This window comes from Mauremys reevesii, linkage group 1 (assembly GCF_016161935.1).
Source record: "Mauremys reevesii isolate NIE-2019 linkage group 1, ASM1616193v1, whole genome shotgun sequence".
Lineage (NCBI taxonomy): Eukaryota > Metazoa > Chordata > Testudines > Geoemydidae > Mauremys > Mauremys reevesii.
This window is the reverse complement of record NC_052623.1, coordinates 197,451,342-197,470,428: the sequence shown is the minus strand read 5'-3', so window position 1 is coordinate 197,470,428 and position 19,087 is coordinate 197,451,342. Positions and strand designations below refer to the sequence as shown.

Here is a 19,087-nt window from a genome sequence, read left to right as displayed (position 1 = left end):
CATTTTGTTCAAGGCTACAGAAATAGGCTTCAGGGTACTCAGCATGTGTTCAACATTTCTCTTAAGCCCAATGTTGAGAACTTTGGCTGTGACAGTGACATCTACTTTTTCACGATTTTGTTCACAAATTCTCATCAGATTAGGCCAGTTCTTGATATAGTGCTCAAAACAGTCCACTACTGAGTTCCATCACATGTCTTGTGGGAGAGTTAGCTTGGTTCCTCCCACTTTTTTCAGAGCAGCTTCTGCAAAGTGGTTGTTACAGAAGTATTTTGGAATTTCAACATTAGCCTTTATTTCTGGAACACTGAAGTCTTTGGCTAAGAGGTGCATCAAATGAGCACTGCAACAGTATGTTATTAGCTTGGGACTCTCTTCACTCTCTTCTAAATAATTTCTTCTCATATTGGATACATTTGCAGATTGTTTGTGACCAAGTTGCATACTGGACACTTGAATTTTTTTTCACAGTTTGTTATAGCTTTTACTGCTGCTACTTCTTGTAAGTATTCTGCTGTGTGTGCATTTCCTGATGTATCAATTCTTTCTGTAAGGAAGACATTCCCTTCTTCTGTTGTCATACAAGTACATACAACAGGATCCTTGTGGACATTGCTCCACCCATCAAAACTCAGGTTAACAATTTTACCCTTTAGACCTTTTTGCACACTGCTCAATTTCTCTTTCATACACTTTATCCAGCAATTTGCCTGCAACATCTGCTCTGTTGGATGGACTGTATCCTGATCTTAATGACTGAACCATGTTAATGAAGTATGGTTCTCAATCATACAGAAAGGAGAGTTTGTTGTATAAACAAACCGGGCAATTTTTTCATCAATTACCTCTTTTTGTAATCTTTTAGTTCTTATCACAAATGGTTGTTTCTAGATGATGGAGATTTTTTTTTCTTTTTGCTACAGGTGATAGATATTCTGTGGCTGTGTGACATACATGATGTGACTGAAACACTATCATTGGCAGATAACTCTGAAACTATACAAAATGATGGTGATCTTGAAGGTGGATAGTCGTCAGAATCCTGTATGTTGGGGACAGATTCTCCTAAACAAAATAAGTCAATGCAGTGATTTAATTATTATTACCATACTGCTCATTTAGTATTACTCATTGCATTCACTGACACTCAGTACTACTTTAAAGGTGAAATTGTAAAAGGAAGATATGCCTATTTCAGCTATTTATTTTTTAATCTGCATCTAAAATGATATTACCATATAGTAACAACTATATTTTTACTCAAACATGAGAATTCAAGAATAGTCCAGAAGTATGAAATAAAAAAGCTTACCACCTGAAGATCCTGCATGTTCAGACATGTTCCTTTCATCATCTTCAACACAGTTTCCTCTGAGAAGGAACACTTCTCATTATCTTGTTTCATTCAGGCTACCAGGCCTTGCATTTCTTTGTTGCACTGTTTGCATTTTGCACGCATGCCTGTGTTACCCTCAGGTAGAGGAACTTCATTAAAATATTCCCAAATTGGGTCTCTTTTATGACCTGCTGTCATTATAGGTTTTTCCTTCTAGTGAGAGAATGGTATGGTAGATCTCAAATCAATGAAGGCTACACTCTGAAAGACCTCAAGACTTCTGGAATATGCTGCACAAACAGTTTCACTTTTGTTTCTATTGCCTGTCCCTCCCTTCTCACATTTATCTTCAGACTTCTTCTCCTTGTCCAGATCTATTCCACCCCCAACAATCTTCTATTCAGTGAACTTTTTGAAACTTTGCACTTTTATTAAGAGGTAAGGGATTGACTCTGTGTACACAAATTTGCAGAGGGACAATAGGGTTGAGGTCTGTTATTTCTCACCTCTAAATATTATTTATTTATTTAAAAACATTTTTGCTGTTAAACATGTTATCTCTGGAGACACAAATCCACAGTTTGAGAACTGCAAAACTAAGCATCTCTGATGGCATCTTCTAGACTGAGCACTGAGTCCCATTGGGTAGACAGAAAGATTAACCTAAATAATCTATACAGAAGCCCCTGGAATCCAATAAAATTGGGTCCCTAATCCATGAACTATTGGAACTCATTTACAAAAAACTTTTCTTAAACATTACATGAATACATTGTCTCATATTATAGAATTAGAATTTATCATCCCTATTCCATGATGAGATATCTGAGCTATAATGTATCTTAATTAAAACTTAATTAATTTAGATTGTTTTTCCTCAAAAAGTATTTTATCAAAAAAATTCGATTTAAATTAAAAATTCGATTTTTTTTTAATCATTGATTTTTATCCACCCTGGATGGTGCACAAAAATTCAGTATTATACCAACTAAAACACAGATGAGTAAACTACTGGCCTGATTTTCAGAGGTGCTGACAACACGCATTTCCCAATAAAATCAACCTTCCGTATGCTTATCACTTCTGGCCACTAATACGTTAGATGACAAATAATTATTACACTTACCTGAAATCAAAAGACTAAAACCAACAACAGCAAAAACTGTGATGACAACTCCTGCAATAATTAAGCTGATCTTCAGAAGTGTAGTTTCAAATTTTGATACTAAAGGAAAAGGAAAGTCAGAGAGATAATTTGTTTAGAAATGAATTATCATTCACAAGAATACACAGCTTTTAAATTATGACCATGGTGAGAAAAAGGATCCCTTTAAGAATGGCACCTTAACGTTGTACATCTTCCCAGTTGTCCCTGCAGTACTGACAGCAATAAAACTTGAGGTAAGTATCCTAGATAAATTCCTAATCACAAATTAATTTAGCTCCTGCCTACCACAGGGCACAAGTCAACTTTCATTGATTTCACTGTATCAGAGGGGTAGCCGTGTTAGTTTGGATCTGTAAAAGCAGCAGAGTCCTGTGGCACCTTATAGACTAACAGATGTATTGGAGCATTAGCTTTCGTGGGTGCATGCATCCGACGAAGTGGGTATTCACCCATGAAAGCTCATGCTCCAATATGTCTGTTAGTCTATAAGGTGCCACAGGACTCTTTGCTGCTTTTATTGATTTCACTGCAAGCTGGATTAGTTCCATAAAACCCTTTTGCCACTTCAATTAGATATGCTTAGTCTTCATTTCTTTTTTCTTTTTCTTTTTTAAAAATTGCATTATGAACTGGTTGTTCAGGTGATTAGGATGCTAGCCAAGGACATGGAAAACCTGCATTAAATTCTCTGCTCAGACACAGACTTCCTGTGTGACTTTGGACATCTCATAGATTAACAAATTCCAAGGCCAGAAGGGACCACTGTGATCATCTGGTCTGACCTACAGGCCTTAGAATTTCCCTGACATAATTCCTAGAACAGATCTTTCAGAAAAACATCCAATTTTGATTTAAAAATTGGCAGTGATGGAAAGTCCACCATGACCCTTGGTAAATTGTTCCAATGGTTAATTACTCTCACTGTTTAAAATGTACACCTTATTTCAAGTCTCCATTTGTCTAGCTTCAACTTCCAACCACTGGATTGTGTTATATCTTTCCCCACTAGACTGAATAGCCCATTACTAAATATTTATTCCCCAGAGAGATACTTCTAGACTATAATCAAGTCACTCCTTAACCTTTTTCTTCTAAAGTGCAACCCAATCTGGCTTCTACTTTCCATCTGATTTTTTAAAAACACTAGATTCCATTTTCTGTTACTCCATTTTACCCTGCTGCTTCATTTATGAAAATGATATTAGCACTAACATTCAGCATTTGTAAAGAATTTAAACAAAATTTAATACTTACCAGTAACGGCAAACTGAATCCAATAAAACAAAATAGCCAAGACCATGAAGAGTATGATGAGACCATTTTCTACTGGTGTAAACCATGACACTGAATTGAGACACAAAAAGAGGGAAAGGGAACAGAGGGGTACATCAAATTTGAAGTTATTGGGTTTATATTGTAAGTGCGCATTTTAGCCTAGTCTCTAGACTGCTTAACACTCTTTGCTACAAATTTTGAAAGCTATAACTACAATCTATGATCTTCTGATGTAATTGGGTAAAATATAACTGGCTGTTCCCTACTCATTCAAGATTCCAATTACTATAACTCCCAATTCAAGAAATATATATTTTTCCTATGTTCCTTATCCACATCTGGACTAAGGAAGGCATTTGCAAGGTTTTTCTTCTTGTTTCACACATTTTACCACCACCACACACACTGGTATGTCTGCATTGATCTCTATTCATTAGTACGCTCTGATTTCACCTCTCTGTCTCTTGGTTGCCTTCCTCTCACTAATCTCTCATACCAGGTTGCCAGCCCTTCCTCAATGGCTCTGGATGGGAACAGAGCCAACTGAAAGTTACATTACTTTTGTCAAGAGCATGCTGCTATTCATGGACACAACATGCAAAACAGCAAGGAACAGAAGGAGAAGAGATTCTATCCAGGTAAAGTCATATGACTTTGTATGACACCTTCTGGCATGCATGCCTCCCAGTTACAGGACACAACAATTTCCAAAATATCATTACTTTGATAATAGGCTCGCATAAATTCTTGCATTTCTGCACTTAGCCTTCTTGCTTTAAATTCATTCACCAAAGACCAAAGTCTACCTTTTCTAAATTATCTCTACTGCTCCTCTATTCCTCCCTCTCCATTCAATGGAATTTTGCACTTTCAGCTACCACTGCTTAAAAAAAGTTCACACCTTCAGCTAGATTTACGTTGTCACACACATCCCTGACAACACAACTCAACAGCCATAATCCCAGCCCCAGAAGCAAAGTGTTAAGTACAACTACACCACCATTTTGTGGTGGGACAAGCTGCCACAGTCTTGACACCATGCACTGGACTCCTCATGGTTAGCAGGATGCTCAGCACTTCACATATATGCCAGTTTGGAGTTGCTAGACTCATTGCTGCATGGAAATAGGATAGTAGCAGGTTTGGGGCCTGGAGGTATGGGGAAGGATGCTAGAAGCAGGGCCAGGATGAGGAAATCACAAAAGGGTTCAAAGACTTGGGGAGAGAGTTTGTGGGGAACAGGGCAACTATATCAACTTCCCTGTCACAGCAAGAGGCCTGACTTAGTAGGTGGTTTTATCGATGGGCCTCTGTTCGATCAATGACCATACAGCAGCGGCACAATCAGAAGTGATACACCCTGGAATTTTTGTGGAGAGCAGTACAGTAGGGAGCGTGATGAAATACACGTATTTAATAACGTATTGTTCCAGATGATCTCTCTGTCAAGAAATATTGGACTTTGTCTTTTCCATGTAGCCAAGCACACAGGCTAGTGGATCTCAGAAGCCATTCCAATTTATCTGCCTTCCCACTTTGCCCCACAAATGCACACCGGGGTTGCCCATTAAGATGTCCACCGTCAGGGACAGGGCTACTAAGTCCTTCCCAAAAAAACAAAAACAAAAAAAAAAAAAAAACACAGAGCCAAAAGAACGTTGTCAGTGAATATAACTGGGCACCAGACTCAGGTATCCACAAACATTTCCAGACACATAAAACATATCAGCAAACCCATGTACCGGGATTTATTTATTCAGTCATTCTATCTGTACTGCATGAGAGAGTATTACACTACTCTACCAAGAAGGCACTGTGATCCAAAGGTCAGGGCACTGGACTAGGAATCAGAGACGTTGTTCCTGTCTCTGAATTCCTGTGTGACCTTGGGGAAGTCACTTCACCTCTCTCTTGAACAATTTCCACCACTGTAAAATGAGGCTAAGTACACTTTTCTATATAAAGTGTTTTGAGATCTACCAATTGAAAGCACTATATAAGAGCTAAGATATCACTGTTGAGAACTCTGAAAACTGTTGAGAATATATTTTTACAACTCAGTGATGCTAAAGTGAAGACTGGGATGGGATTTCCTTTATAAACCCTTTTACAGTCACTTTTGTTAGATTTGTACATTGTGTCATTACTATATTTTTACCCTAAAAGTATCTTTGAAAATTCAATAAAAGCATAAAAAACTTTAAAAAAATGCCAAGTAGTACATTACAAGAATCGTAATGTTACTTTGGGAACCTGAGTTGCCTGTCTTATCTGCAATAAAAATCTCAGACTTAACTTTGTATTTACATTTTCTCACATATATTGTCAAATCCAGTCATCACTTTGCCACCACAATATTCTCCATTAACCAGGATTTTCCAATGAACACTTTGTCTCTCTTGGCTAGTGGTTCTCAAACCGTGGGCTACTTGTGGCCCAATCAGCACACAGCTGCAGCCCATGTGACATCCTTAAGGCCATACAGGTAGTATATATAGTGTGGTTTCAGCCCACATACCGGTAACACATCTAGAGAGCTGCATATGCGGCCCACAATAGTAAGCAGGTTGAGAACCACCGCTTTAGGCATTTCTGCTGCCTAGTGGAAAATGAAATCATGAAATCAAGTCCAGTTCCTGTTCCCAATACCCAGTCTTTATGCTTCTTTCAAAGCCATGCTGCTAAACAAAGAAAAATGTAAGACCACTAACCAAATTCAATCTTTGGATATCAATGTTTCACACAGAAAGATAAGAGTTCTATAGCAGCGATCCTCTACCTTTTCTGTCCCACAGACAGCTCACCATGGTATAAACACATGCACTCAGCTGTCTACATAATAACCATCCCAGTCACACACTCTCCTTGCTCAACACCCCAGGAAGTGATGGGATTTTCTTCAGGAAGGCAGAGGTACTGTCCCTCCCATCTGAGGTTAGTGCAGCCTCTTCCTAGCCCCCTCCCTCTCCCTTCTCCTTATTCAGCATTAATGTCACTCCCAAATTAGCCAAATTAATTGTGTTGTTATTCCAGTTACGACAATGAATGACCTGACATCAAAAACCATTTTGAATTTGTTGCAAGGACTTCAATTATTTCATTCCCCTGCGTGGCTGGGAGCACCAGGTTTTGCGCTGGAAACAGCCTCTGCTCCATTAGTGGTATTTCAAAGCCCCAGTCAGGAGACTGGAGTACTGCATTTCATGCCATGGCAATTACCAGGGTGGCTGTTGTTAACCCCTGCAGCCTCTGATAGGCTACGGCTGCTCTTTTGTTTGGGACTGGGTTGGTACGCACCTTGCATGTGTGTGGATTAACTTGTCTGGGGCTACTTGTTTAATCAGGGATGTTCTCAAGCTGGGGCTTCCTTTGACTTGCAACATTGATTTCCCCTCACTCCCCCTCCCCAGACACGATTGAGCCACTGGGGATTCCCTCCCTGCTGGATGCGGCTAGGGAGCTGAGGGAGATTCACACCCCCGCTCACAGCAGCTGGGGAGCCCGCAGGGACTGGGGAGCCACAGGAGAGTCCCCCCAGATGTAGTGTCTTCTGGCTGGGTGTGGCAACGGAGCACCCCTCGGCTGTTGTTGGAACTTGTTCTGTGCAGAAGCAGTAGTGCTGCATTCCTGCCCAGGTTAGGAAATGGGTGATGGGCAGTTTTCTGCTGACTCCTTTTCAGGATCAGAGGAGGGCGCCTAGCAGCAATTCAAAGCAGTAAGCCCAGCCCTCTCAGCACCTCCCTGTCCCTTTAAGCACCTTTCAAGGGTAAGAAGAAGGCAACAACGCTCGCTGAGAAGCAACCACCAAATCAGTGCTGCAGCTACCCCAGCAGCATTGCAGCCTGTGGTTTGGGCAGAGATGCATCTCAGCTGTACTGTGAGTTCAGCGGGAGCATCTGGGCTGTCCTGTCCCTGCAGCGTTCACTTTGTTAAAGTGTCGTCTGCGGCTGGAAAACAACCAACTCCTTGGTTGAGAGCGCGATCGGGTGGGATGTACTCCCCTAGCAGGCTTCGATGCTGAAGGAGGTGGCGGGACAAGATGGGGGACTGAGACTGGGATCGATGCCCAGAGGCTCCAGGATCGACCGGTTGGTGACCACTGGTGACAAACTGTGGGCTGCAACCCAGTACTGGGTTGCGGAATGTAAGGCACTGGGTCATGGCGGCTTTGGTCAGCACCACCGACTGGGCTGCTAAAAGTCCCGTCAGCAGTGCTACCCGGCTACGGCAGGCTAATCTCTACCTGTTCTGACACTGCGCTGCGCCCCGGAAGTGGCCAGTAGCAGGTCCAGCTTCTAGGCGGGGGGGCGGGGAGGGGATTGGGTTCCAGGCACTACCCCCGCCCTGAGCACTGGAGCAGGAGGGGCCGGTGCCTGTGGGCAAGTGCCATGTGGAGCCACTTGCACACCTCTGCCTAGGTGCTGCTGGTGGTTTTCAAGATGTAGCAAGGTCCGCAGTGCCAGGACAGGCAGGAAGCCTGCCTTAGCACACACCCCCACTGCGCCGCTGACTGGGAGCTGCCCGAGGTAAGCCCGTGCCCCAACCCTGCGCCAGAATCCTCTGCCCCAGCTATGAGCCGCCCCCACCCGCCCAAACCCCTCACCCCCGGTCCCACCCCAGAGCCTGCATCCCCACCCCAGAGCCCTAATCCTCTCCCATACCCCAACCCCCTGACCTACTCCGGAGCCCCCTCCCACACCCTGAACCCCTCATTCCCATCCCAACTATGCAGCCCTTACCCTCGCACCCCAACCCTCTGGCCCAGCCCTGAGCCCCTCCCAAACCCCTCATCCCCAGCTCCATTGGGTCACAGGCATCAACAATTTTCTTCAACTGGGTTGCCAAAAAAAAAGTTTGAAAACCACTGGCCTAGATATATAGTTGGTCCTGCCTCAGCTCAGGGGCTCAAGGGGGATCTGTGGACCACATGACCTCTCGAGTTCTCTTCCAGCTCTGTGTTTCTATTATCTAGAGAGTGGATCAGAATATACATAAACTAAAATGAGTGTGGCACAAATACCATATAGTCAGTAAAGGTAAATCAGGTGGAAAAGCCTCACCATCCCTAAAAGTTAACAGACACAATGCCAGCCTGCAGGCCTAACTCTTACTCATACAGTATTCCCCTGGATTTTGATATAAACTTTGCTCACAAGGACTGCTCAGGTGAGTAAAGACTGGGCTTTATGTTCTAGATATTTTTAATGGTTCATTTTCACATTTGTTATTTTGTGTCCTTTCCCTCAAGGCCTGGTTTGTTTCATTTCATAGCAGGCTTGCAAAATCACACGACATCAACTTACCTCTACGGGATAGAAGTTCAATTACAGTTTCTCCTTCCCTATTCGATTCTGTCACTTCACAACTGTAGTTTCCTGGAACTGCTTGTGTATTTGAGATTGACAATGAGGCATCGCCAAACTTTAAATCTTGTGTAGAATTTAACTTAGCAGATGAAAAATTCTTATTTGTGGTGCTCTTTCCCGTGCTTCCGTCAAAACTGAAAAATTCTTTTTTTTCTAGTTTCCATTTAACAAACATGACTCTAATATTGTTCAGTGCTAAATTAGTCACTCTGCAAGGTAGGATGACTCTTTCATCACGATTGGTTTTTACAACAGGCTTGGTTACATTGAACTGCAACTGGGCAGAACCTGGAAGAAAAAAAAAAGTTTGATTAGACAGTGTTCCACAATTAATTTACCCAACACCTGAGCAACAAGAAAGCTACTGAAATACTGAAAAGTTTAATGGATGGCCAGACATGATCACACACTTGAAACAAGCACAGATTAATGTTCTTCATAAGGGACAAAAGAGGGGAAACAAGAGATAAGACGACAACAATAAAAACTTTGAGAAAGAGGAAGGATGGATGGATTTAAAAAAAAATATTCCCCAAGAAGGCTATGCTTGGAAAGAGAGAGGAAGAGGCAAGATAAGATTACAGCCCTTTTAAAGACATATTTACTGCTTCTTGATTCTTACATGATGTTTAGGTACCACCACAACTGGTGTCTTAGAAGTACCTAACATTCATAAGTAAATATTAGACTCATAGACTTTAAGGTCAGAAGGGACCATTATGATCATCTAGTCTGACCTCCTGCACAATGCAGGCCCCAGAATCTCACCCACCCACTCCTGTAACAAACCCCTAACCTATGTCTGAGTTATTGAAGTCCTCAAATCGTGGTTTGAAGACCTCAAGCTGCAGAGAATCCTCCAGCAAGTGACCCGTGCCCCATGCTGCAGAGAAAGGCGAAAAACCTACAGGGCCTCTGCCAATCTGCCCTGGAGGAAAATTCCTTCCCGACCCCAAATATGGCGATCAGTTAAACCCTGAGCATGTGGGCAAGACTCACCAGCCAGCACCCAGGAAAGAATTCTCTGTAGTAACTCAGATCCCAACATTCTCAGTGCTGCACCTAACCAGACAATTCTTCTGGGATATTTTCTGGGTCTAGGGTCGTATGGAGAAAACATCTGCACTAAGGCCCAATTTCAGCAAAACACATGTATAACTAAGTACATGAGTAGCCCCACTAAAGCTCGACTGTGACCTAAGGCATATATGTGCACGCCTGTACAATCAGTTACTGTTGAGGGAATTCTGGACACAGAATTTTTATTTTTTTGGCACAATATTTTAAAATTCTGCAAATTGTATTTGTTAATAAATAAACATGGAGGCTCCAGCATGGCAGTGGGGAGCACACATGGAGGTGGGAGACCACACTGCAGCATCCCTCCTCTGGAACAGCAACTTGGCGGTGAGGCTTCAACTGACCCTGACACAGTGCAAAAGCCGGGTCTGAGCCAGAAACACCCCAGAGCCCTGCCTCACTGTGCCAGGCACATCAGGTGTGGGCAGGCAGGCTCAACCCGGCAGTATCCAAGCGCAGAGGGCCTTCGTGGGGGGAATCCAGGCGTAGGGCAAGCTGGGTGCAGACAGCTCAGTAGATCTGGATGCAGGGAGCTCCAGGTGCAATAGGACTCTACAGGGGTGGATACAGGTGAATGTGGTTGGGGCTCAGTGGGGGGGGGGGGTCTGGGTGTGGGGTGGATAGGGCTCAGCAGGGGGATCCGGGTGCAGCTGGTTGAGGCTCATTGGGGTGAGGGTCTGGGGGGCTCATCGGGATGGTCCAGGTGAAGGGCAGGTGGGGTCAGTTGGGGTGGGGGTTCAATGGGCTGGTTAACAAGGGAGCCCCAGCTGCAACTGCTGCCAAGGGGACGCCAGATGCTGGGCTCCTGCTTCCTCTATCCCCTTCTCTTCCCCATCTCATCCCCATTACCTAATGCCTCTTGCCCCCTCCCCATTCCTCTCCCCACTCTCCCCTCACACCCACATCCACCTCCCCCGCCCTGTCCAATCCCCTTCTTTCCCCACTGCCTCTTCCCCCCACCCCACCCGCCTTCCCCCAGGTCCCACCCCCCCGCGTCACCCTTCCTGCCCTACCCCACTGCAGGCACTCACTGTTGTAGAGAAAACAGGATGGTTCCCAGTACACAGAAGGGGAACATGACCAGCACTAGGACTCAGGAGGTGGTGTTTGACCAGCACTCTCCTTCAGCTGGGCAGTTTTGCGCTTGCAGAAATTTGGGGGGAGATGGAGCGCAGTGGCAGGTGACTTCTGTGCACCCCCACCTTGCCTCTGTTGGGGGGGGGGACGACAATGCCCTCCCAAACTATGCCCATGGGCATCACCAGCCCCTCCGCACGTGGCTTCCCTGTCACTTTCTATAGGAAAGCAAAGAAATCTGCAAGAGGGACATGTTTTCCATGTGCACGCAGTGGCACAGAATTCCCCCAGGAGTAATCAGTAAGCGACAAGCTCTTCTTCTGCAGAATTTTCTTTGCAGCTGAAAGGGGGCTTAGGAGGGAAACAAACACCACTGTTGTTTCTGCTTCCATGTTCTGTAGAGAAGGATGGAAGGAATGAGTGATGGCTTATATAAAAATTATGTTTGTTATTGTACCTCTTGTACTTTGAAGGTGGAGCCAAATCCCCTGAGGGTTAGAACTTATTTTGCAAATTATGTCCTACTTTTGCATACAGGGGTTGCACACCCAAAAATATGTAGATTAAATAAGAGCCTATCTTCTAATTTATTTAGCTGTATATGGTCAGTAGGACAGATAATTCAGAAATTTCAGGTGGTATTTTGCTACACTATGAACCAAAATTTATCAGAATTTTTAAAAACAAAAGGCCAAATTCTCTCTACATATCCATCTAAAGGTTATCTATAGCACTTATTGCCATAGTATCTAGACACTTCCCAGGTAAATGAGATCTGCATAGCAATGACCCTTGTGGACTTCATGAATATTACGCTCTTCTCTTCTACTAAGGCTACACATTTTGTTTCCTGTGCTCAAATGCAAGTTAGTTGCTCAACAGTATGAACATATCCAAGGGCAGACTTTGACCCAAAGAGCTACATAGTCTAAGAATCATGACATGTGCTATCATTCTGATTACTACTGTTCTTTTTACCCTCTACTTCAATTCTTCATCATTCATTCATTCATGCCCGTCACCCCAACCGGGGTATGGGCCACCAACCACAGATCTCCATAGTCTTCTATCCTGGGCCATTCGCTCTAGCTGGTTCCAGGTATAGCCCATTTTTTTGCTATCAACCTGAAGGTCGCGACCCCATCATTATCTCAGGAAACATTAGTTAACACTAATGCTGCAACCTATCTAAAACAGTGGTCCCTAAACCTTTCCCCTCGTGCCTCCCTTTATCCCTGTCTGCCTCCGCCTCCCTCTCCCCCCAGCCACCGTTGGAAGCGGGGCCAGTCAGAGCTAGGGCCACAGCTGGGCCATGGCTGGGGCCAGGGCCACAGCTGGGAGCAGGGACATGGTCAGGGCCTGGAGCCGAGGTTGGAGCTGCAGCCAGGTCAGGCCAGAAGCCAGGGGCTGAGGCCTCAGCTGGGGGCAGATCTGAGGCTGGGAGCAGAGCCATGGCTGGGCCAGCAGTCCGGGACGCAGCTGGGGGTGGGGCCTGGAGTGGGCACCATGGCCACAAGCTAGGGGCCGTGGCCATGAGCAGAGCCATGGCCAGAGCAGAGCTGGGCAGCGCTCCTTCCCCACCCCCCCATGGGAGCATGCCCGGCCCTGTTGTGCCCCCCGAACATTCCTCCATGCCCCGCTGGGGGAGCGGGCGTACCCACAGTTTGGGGACCACTGATCTAAAAGCTTGGGATGCAAGCTTTCAAATAGCATAAAACATTCCTTTTCAACCCTAGGTTCTCAAGAATATTGGCTGCTATAACGTCAGAAATTTAAGTCAAATAGGGTGCCAGGAGAAGCAAGATGATAATCAAAATAATCTGATTTTACAGCATGAGTGTCTATGTTCAGTATTTTTGTTAGTTATCTACAGTTCGAGAACTATAGTTTTTGTTGCTGTTTTTCTAAAGAGTCACAATATCCAATTGCCTTAATACCCAGAAGCCTCAAACTGGATCAAGGACCTCAATGTGCTAGACACCATATCTAGACCCCCAAATCCTGCCAAGACTTGTGCATAAAGTTAACCAAGTACACGAGTTACTGCAAGGGGCATTCTGCACCAAAAAATAAAAAATTCTGTGCCAAAAAATAAAAATTCTGCACACAATATTTAAAAATTCGGCAAAATTCCGCAAATTTTATTTGTCAAAACAACACTACATAATCACACCAGTTTCAATTATTTTGATAATTTATTTTAAAATACCTGTCAGCAAGTATGTCTGTAACAATATAGACACACATACATATATTCCCCCAGGAGGAGAGATAAAGAAACCCCTATGACAACCCGGTTCCTGTTTCTCTGCCTCCTTTCCCTCCGGAGCCCAGCCAGAAACAGACACATACAACCCCCCACCTCCCGAGACAGCCATGGTGCCCTCCCCAGCCAACCTCCCCTCTGAGACACCCAACCTCCTATCTGAGGCCAGTGGCAGGGGCCCCCTTTCCCCCTCTCCTCCCGAGCCCAGCCACAAGGCCCCACTGGCCCAGATACCCGCACCCTCTCCCCTCTGAGCCCAGCCACGGCCCTCCCCCTTGTCCAGATACCCACATCCCCTCCCCCCAGAGCCCGACACCAGCCCCCTCTTCCCCGCAAAGCTCAACCATGGGCCCCCCCCCAGCCCAGACAGACACCCCCAGCCCAGGCATCCAGAGGGAGAAACAGCCTGATGCTTGGGACCAGGCTTGCATGGAGTTTCTTGCGCGCCACGGTCTCTCCCACTAAGGGTGTGCTGGGAATTGCAGCTGCCAGGAACCCTCTAGCTCCCTCCCCCTCTCCCCAGCAGTATCTTCTATGTGCGAGCTGGACTCTGCCAGGTCCAGTGGCCCCTAGTGGCAGCCAGCAGCACTGCAGCCCATTTCTGTGGGGGAAAGGAAATTCAGCATTGCACAGTAGCACAGAATTTCCCCAGGAGTAAGAGTAGTTCCAATTCCACTGACTTCACTTAGGGTACGTCTTCACTACACGCCGGATCGGTGGGTAGCAATCGATTTCTCGGAGTTCGATATATTGCGTCTCATCTAGACGCGATATATCGAACCCCGAACACGCTCCCGTCAACTCCGGAACTCCACCGGAGCGAGTGGCGGTAGCGGAGTCGACGGGGGAGCCGCGGACGTCGATCCCGCGCCGTGAAGACGGGTAAGTAATTCGAGCTAAGGTACTTCGACTTCAGCTACGCTATTCACGTAGCTGAAGTTGCGTACCTTAGATCGACACCCCCCCTCCCGCCCAGTGTAGACCAGGCCTTAGATTACTAACATGTATAAATGCCTGCAGAATCATTGCATGTATCTGACAACCAACTATAGCTAGTAAAGCTTTTTTTTTTTCCCAACTGGTACAGCTATTTGCAGTTCCAGTAAGCTTTTCCAAGCCTTGACCAATGATCACCTCCACTCCCCTCCCCCAAAAGCAGCTAATCCTTGAACTGTATTACTGTAACACACTGACATTAATCCCTGGGTTGGCCATTAATGTAAAAAGCATAAACAAACTTTATATATAGTACAGTGTTAGTTGGCATCTTGTAATGAAAAAACACACACATATATTGCTTTGGTCAAACAAAACAATCGCTTAGCTTACTCATTTAACTTTCTTGACTATACCCTGAGAAAATCAAAATACAGTAGAACTGTACATAAACCTAAACACTATCACAGATTGTATAAACTTTATTTTAAAAAGTTTAAGTTTATATTAAGCAAATTAAATTAAAAATTAAAAATGACATTGATGCCCTGATACAAAAAGTGAATAAATGACCCATAACTAATATTTTTAATATTTCAGCTTAAGATTCACATTTAAAAAAAAAAGGTTCAACAGAGTTCACTGCACAAGGACAAGTTACAGCTTATGGATGAGTTTGGCAAAAACATTATATGGGAAAAGTTAAACTTATACCACAGAATGTAAATATTTTCCATTCTGACTTTAACACTACAGTATAGGAAAGTAGGTTATTTACCAAGTCTCATGAAAAACATGAAATAATCTAAACCACTCAAAATAAAAAGTACAGTAGAACCTCAGAGTTACGAATACCTTGGGAAAGGAGATTGTTTTCTGGGTCATTACACAAATTGAATTTATTTCCCCATGTTAAGTATCCTCACCCCTTCTTGTCAACTGTCCGAAATGGGCCACCTTTATCATCACTACAAAACTTTTTTTTCCTCCTGCTGATAATAGCTCATCTTAATTAATCAGCCTCTTAGAGTTGGTATGGCAACTTCCACCTTTTCATGTTCTCTGTATGTATATGTATCTTCTTCCTATATGTTCCATTCTGTGCATCAGATGAAGTGGGCTGTAGCCCACGAAAGCTTATGCTCAAATAAATGTGTTAGTCTCTAAGGTGCCATAAGTACTCCTGTTCTTTTTGCGGATACAGACTAACACGGCTGCTACTCTGAAATCTGAAATGTTCATAACTCTGAACAAAATGTTATGGTTGTTCTTTCAAAACTTTAGAACTGAAGATTGACTTAATACAGCTTTGAAACTTTACAATGCAGAAGAAAAAATGCTGCTTTTAACCATTGTAATTTAAATGAAACAAACACAAAAACAGTTTCCTTACCTTATCAAATCTTTAATTTTTTTTTTTTTTTTTTAGTATTTTATGTTTAACACAGTACTGTACTGTATTAGCTCTTTTATTGGTCTCTGCTGCTGCCTGATCTCATACTTCTGGTTCCAAATGAAGTGTGTGGTTGACTGGTCAGTTCGTAACTGAGGTTCTACTGTATTAACTTAAATGTTCCTTTAAATTAACTACTAACATAAAACTCTTGAGAGTTATCACTTTGTCCCAAATTCAGCAAGGTATTCCAGCACAAGACAGTCCTATTAAACTAAAGGGACTACTCATATGCTTAGATTTAGACACATTACTGAACTGGGCCTGTCTGTTGACTTCATATAGCTGATTCCTGGTTTCAGCTTTGAGCTTTCTTTTCATGATCCAAGGAAGACGTACATAGAATGACAGAATGGGAAGGGACCTCAAGAGGTCATCTAGTCCAATCCCCTGCACTCATGGCAGGACTAAGTATAATCTAGACCAGGGGTCAGCAACCTATGACACGTGTGCCAAAGGCAGCACGTGAGCTGATTTTCAGTGGCGCTGCCTGTCTGGGGTTCTGGCTGCCGGCCCCGCTCAGCCCGCTACCGGCCTGGATGGACAGAACTCTGAGCCGGTAGCAGGGACCCCGGCTGGCAGATGGAACCCCAGACCGGCAGCGGTTCCGTCCGCCAGCCCCTGCCAGCCGGGGTCCCTGCCGCCAGCCCCACTCAGCCTGCTACCAGTCTGGGGTTTCGTCTGCCAACCCCTGTAAATGTAAAATGTATTACTAGCACATGAAACCTTAAATTACAGTGAGTAAATGAAGACTTGACACACCACTTCTGAAAGGTTGCCGAACCCTGATCTAGACCATCCCTGACAGGTGTTTGTCTAACATGTTCTTAAAAATCTCCAATGACAGAGATTCCCTAGACAATTTATTCCAGTGCTTAACCACCCTGACAGGAAGTTTTTCCTAATGTCCAACCTAAACCTCCCTTGCTGCAATTTAAGCCCATTGCTTCTTGTCCTATCCTCAGAGGTTAAGAAAAACAATTTTTCTCCCTCCTCCTTGTAACAACCTTTTACGTACTTGAAAACTGTTATGTCCCCCCTCAGTCTTCTCTTTTCCAGACTAAACAAGCCCAATTTTTTCAATCTTCCCTCATAAGTCATGTTTTCAAACCCTTTAATCATTTTTGTTGCTCTTCTCCGGACTCTCTCCAATTTGTCCACATACTTCCAGAAATGTGGTGCCCAGCACGGGACACAATACTCCAATTGAGGCCTAATCAGCACGGAGTAGAGCGGAAGAATTACTTCTTGTGTCTTGTTTACAACACTCCTGTTAATACATCCCAGAAGAATGTTATCTTTTTTTGGCAACAGCATTACACGGTTGACTCGTATTTAGCCTGTGGTCCACTATGACCCCCAGATCTCTTTCTGCAGTACTCCTTCCTAGACAGTAATTTCCCATTTGGTATGTGTGCAACGGATTGTTCCTTCCTAAATGGGGTACTCTGCATTTGTCCTTATTGAATTTCATTCTATTTACTTCAGACCATTTCTCCAGTTTGTCCAGATCATTTTGAATTTTAATCCTATCCTCCAAAGCACTTGCAACCCCTCCCAGCTTGGTATCATCCACAAACTTTATAAGTGTCTATGCCATTATCTAAACCATTGATGAAGATACTGAATAGAACCAGACCCAGAACTGATCCCTGTGGGACCCCACTCATTATGCCCTTCCAGCATGACTGTGAACCACTGATAACTACTCTCTGGGAATGGTTTTCCAGCCAGTTTTGCACCCATCTTATATTGGCTCCATACAGGATGCATTTCCCTAGTTTGTTTATGAGGAGGTCATGTGAGACAGTATCAAAAGCTTTACTAAAGTCAAGATATACCACGCCTGCTGCTTCCCCCCATCCACAAGGCTTATTAAGCTGTCAAAGAAAGCTATCAGGTTGGTTTGACATGATTTGTTTTTGACAAATCCATGCTGACTGCCACTTATCACCTTATTATCTTCTAGGTGTTTGCAAATCGATTGATTAATTATTTGCTCCATCATCTTTCCAGAAGTTAAGCGGCCTGGACTGTAATTCCCCAGGTTCTTCTTATTTCCCTTTTTATAGATTGCTATGACAAGGGAATTTATTTATTTACACAATTATATAATTATGTTGTAGGGGCCTCTGTGCATACACACTTCAAATCATGTAGTATAGGTCTCTGTGCAGATACACTTCTAACAACACACAAAGGGCTAGGACATACCCCAGAACGTTAAACATAATTAGCTGGGTTCCCCAAGGCCAGTGGCCTGCTCTTTGGGGGTACTGAGCACCTGCCACCCCCACTGCCTGCAGGAGAACCTGGGGGTGCTCGGCACTGAAAAGCCAGACACCCCCCTCCCCCACGCAGGAGCCTAAAGACAGGTGGCGAAATCTCACTTCCACCCCCAGAGGCTTGGGAACGCGGCTCACACCGCTCCTAGGGCAGAGCCTGGCACTGGGCTCGGGAGGAGCAGCCCCACCCGGCTCGGCTCCCCAGACAGACACACACACGCGCCTCCCCGCGCGCGCACCAATCTCTCCCCCCCCCCCGCAGCGGCCCGGGCTCTCCCAGGGACCTCTGCGGTGCCCGGCGCTTTCGGCTGAGCCGAGTGCAGGGCCCCGGCCCCCCTCCCCGCGCGGCGTCCGGGTGCGACGAGCCACCACGGGCTGGCGGAGGGGTCCGGGCCCGCGGCTCCTGCCGCTCGGTGGCAGCGCCAGGCCCCGCCATTCCCGCTGCCCCGGGCCGGGGGCTCTAGGCCCTGGGGAGGGGGGATGGCGGCGCCCGGGGACTCACCCGCGCACACGGCGCCCAGCAGCACCCAGGCTCCCAGCGCCCGCATGGTCCCGTCCGCCAGGCGCTTCTCGGTTCAGGAAGCCGCGCCGCCTCCGCCGCGATGGGAACCGCGCTGGCCAGGGAGCCGCCCGAGCTGACGCGCTTCCGCAGCCAGCGGGGCGGAGCCGGCGGGTTTCGCTTTCGGTTACCCGGAGCGCGGGAGGGGAGAGGGGAATCCCAGCGCGAGCGCGCGGACGTTAGCGGGAGAGACTGGGACCCCAGCGCGAGGGGGCGGTTGGGAGGAAGGGAGGGAGGGGGAATCCCAGCGCGAGAGGGCGGGGGGAGAGGGGCAGTTGGGATCCCA

At 45.4% G+C, this 19,087-nt stretch overlaps 1 protein-coding gene across 10 annotated transcripts in view; it reads right to left on the bottom strand.

Annotated features, from left to right (window-relative positions):
* The window catches only part of CD47 (CD47 molecule), an 87,307-nt gene that overhangs the window by 26,826 nt on the left and 41,394 nt on the right, over window positions 1–19,087 (bottom strand). For 7 of the 10 annotated variants that reach the window (XM_039527953.1, XM_039527973.1, XM_039527983.1 and 4 more), the window contains exons 3-5: window positions 9,083–9,433; window positions 3,759–3,848; window positions 2,463–2,561 (exon numbers count right to left, since the gene is read on the bottom strand). In XM_039527953.1, the coding sequence (XP_039383887.1) occupies window positions 2,463–2,561; window positions 3,759–3,848; window positions 9,083–9,433 (540 nt within the window). Of the gene's footprint in view, window positions 1–2,462; window positions 2,562–3,758; window positions 3,849–8,648; window positions 8,748–9,082; window positions 9,434–18,744; window positions 18,990–19,087 lie in introns of those variants that run through there. The other 3 variants (XM_039528016.1, XM_039528023.1, XR_005595245.1) reach the window with 3 other exon arrangements.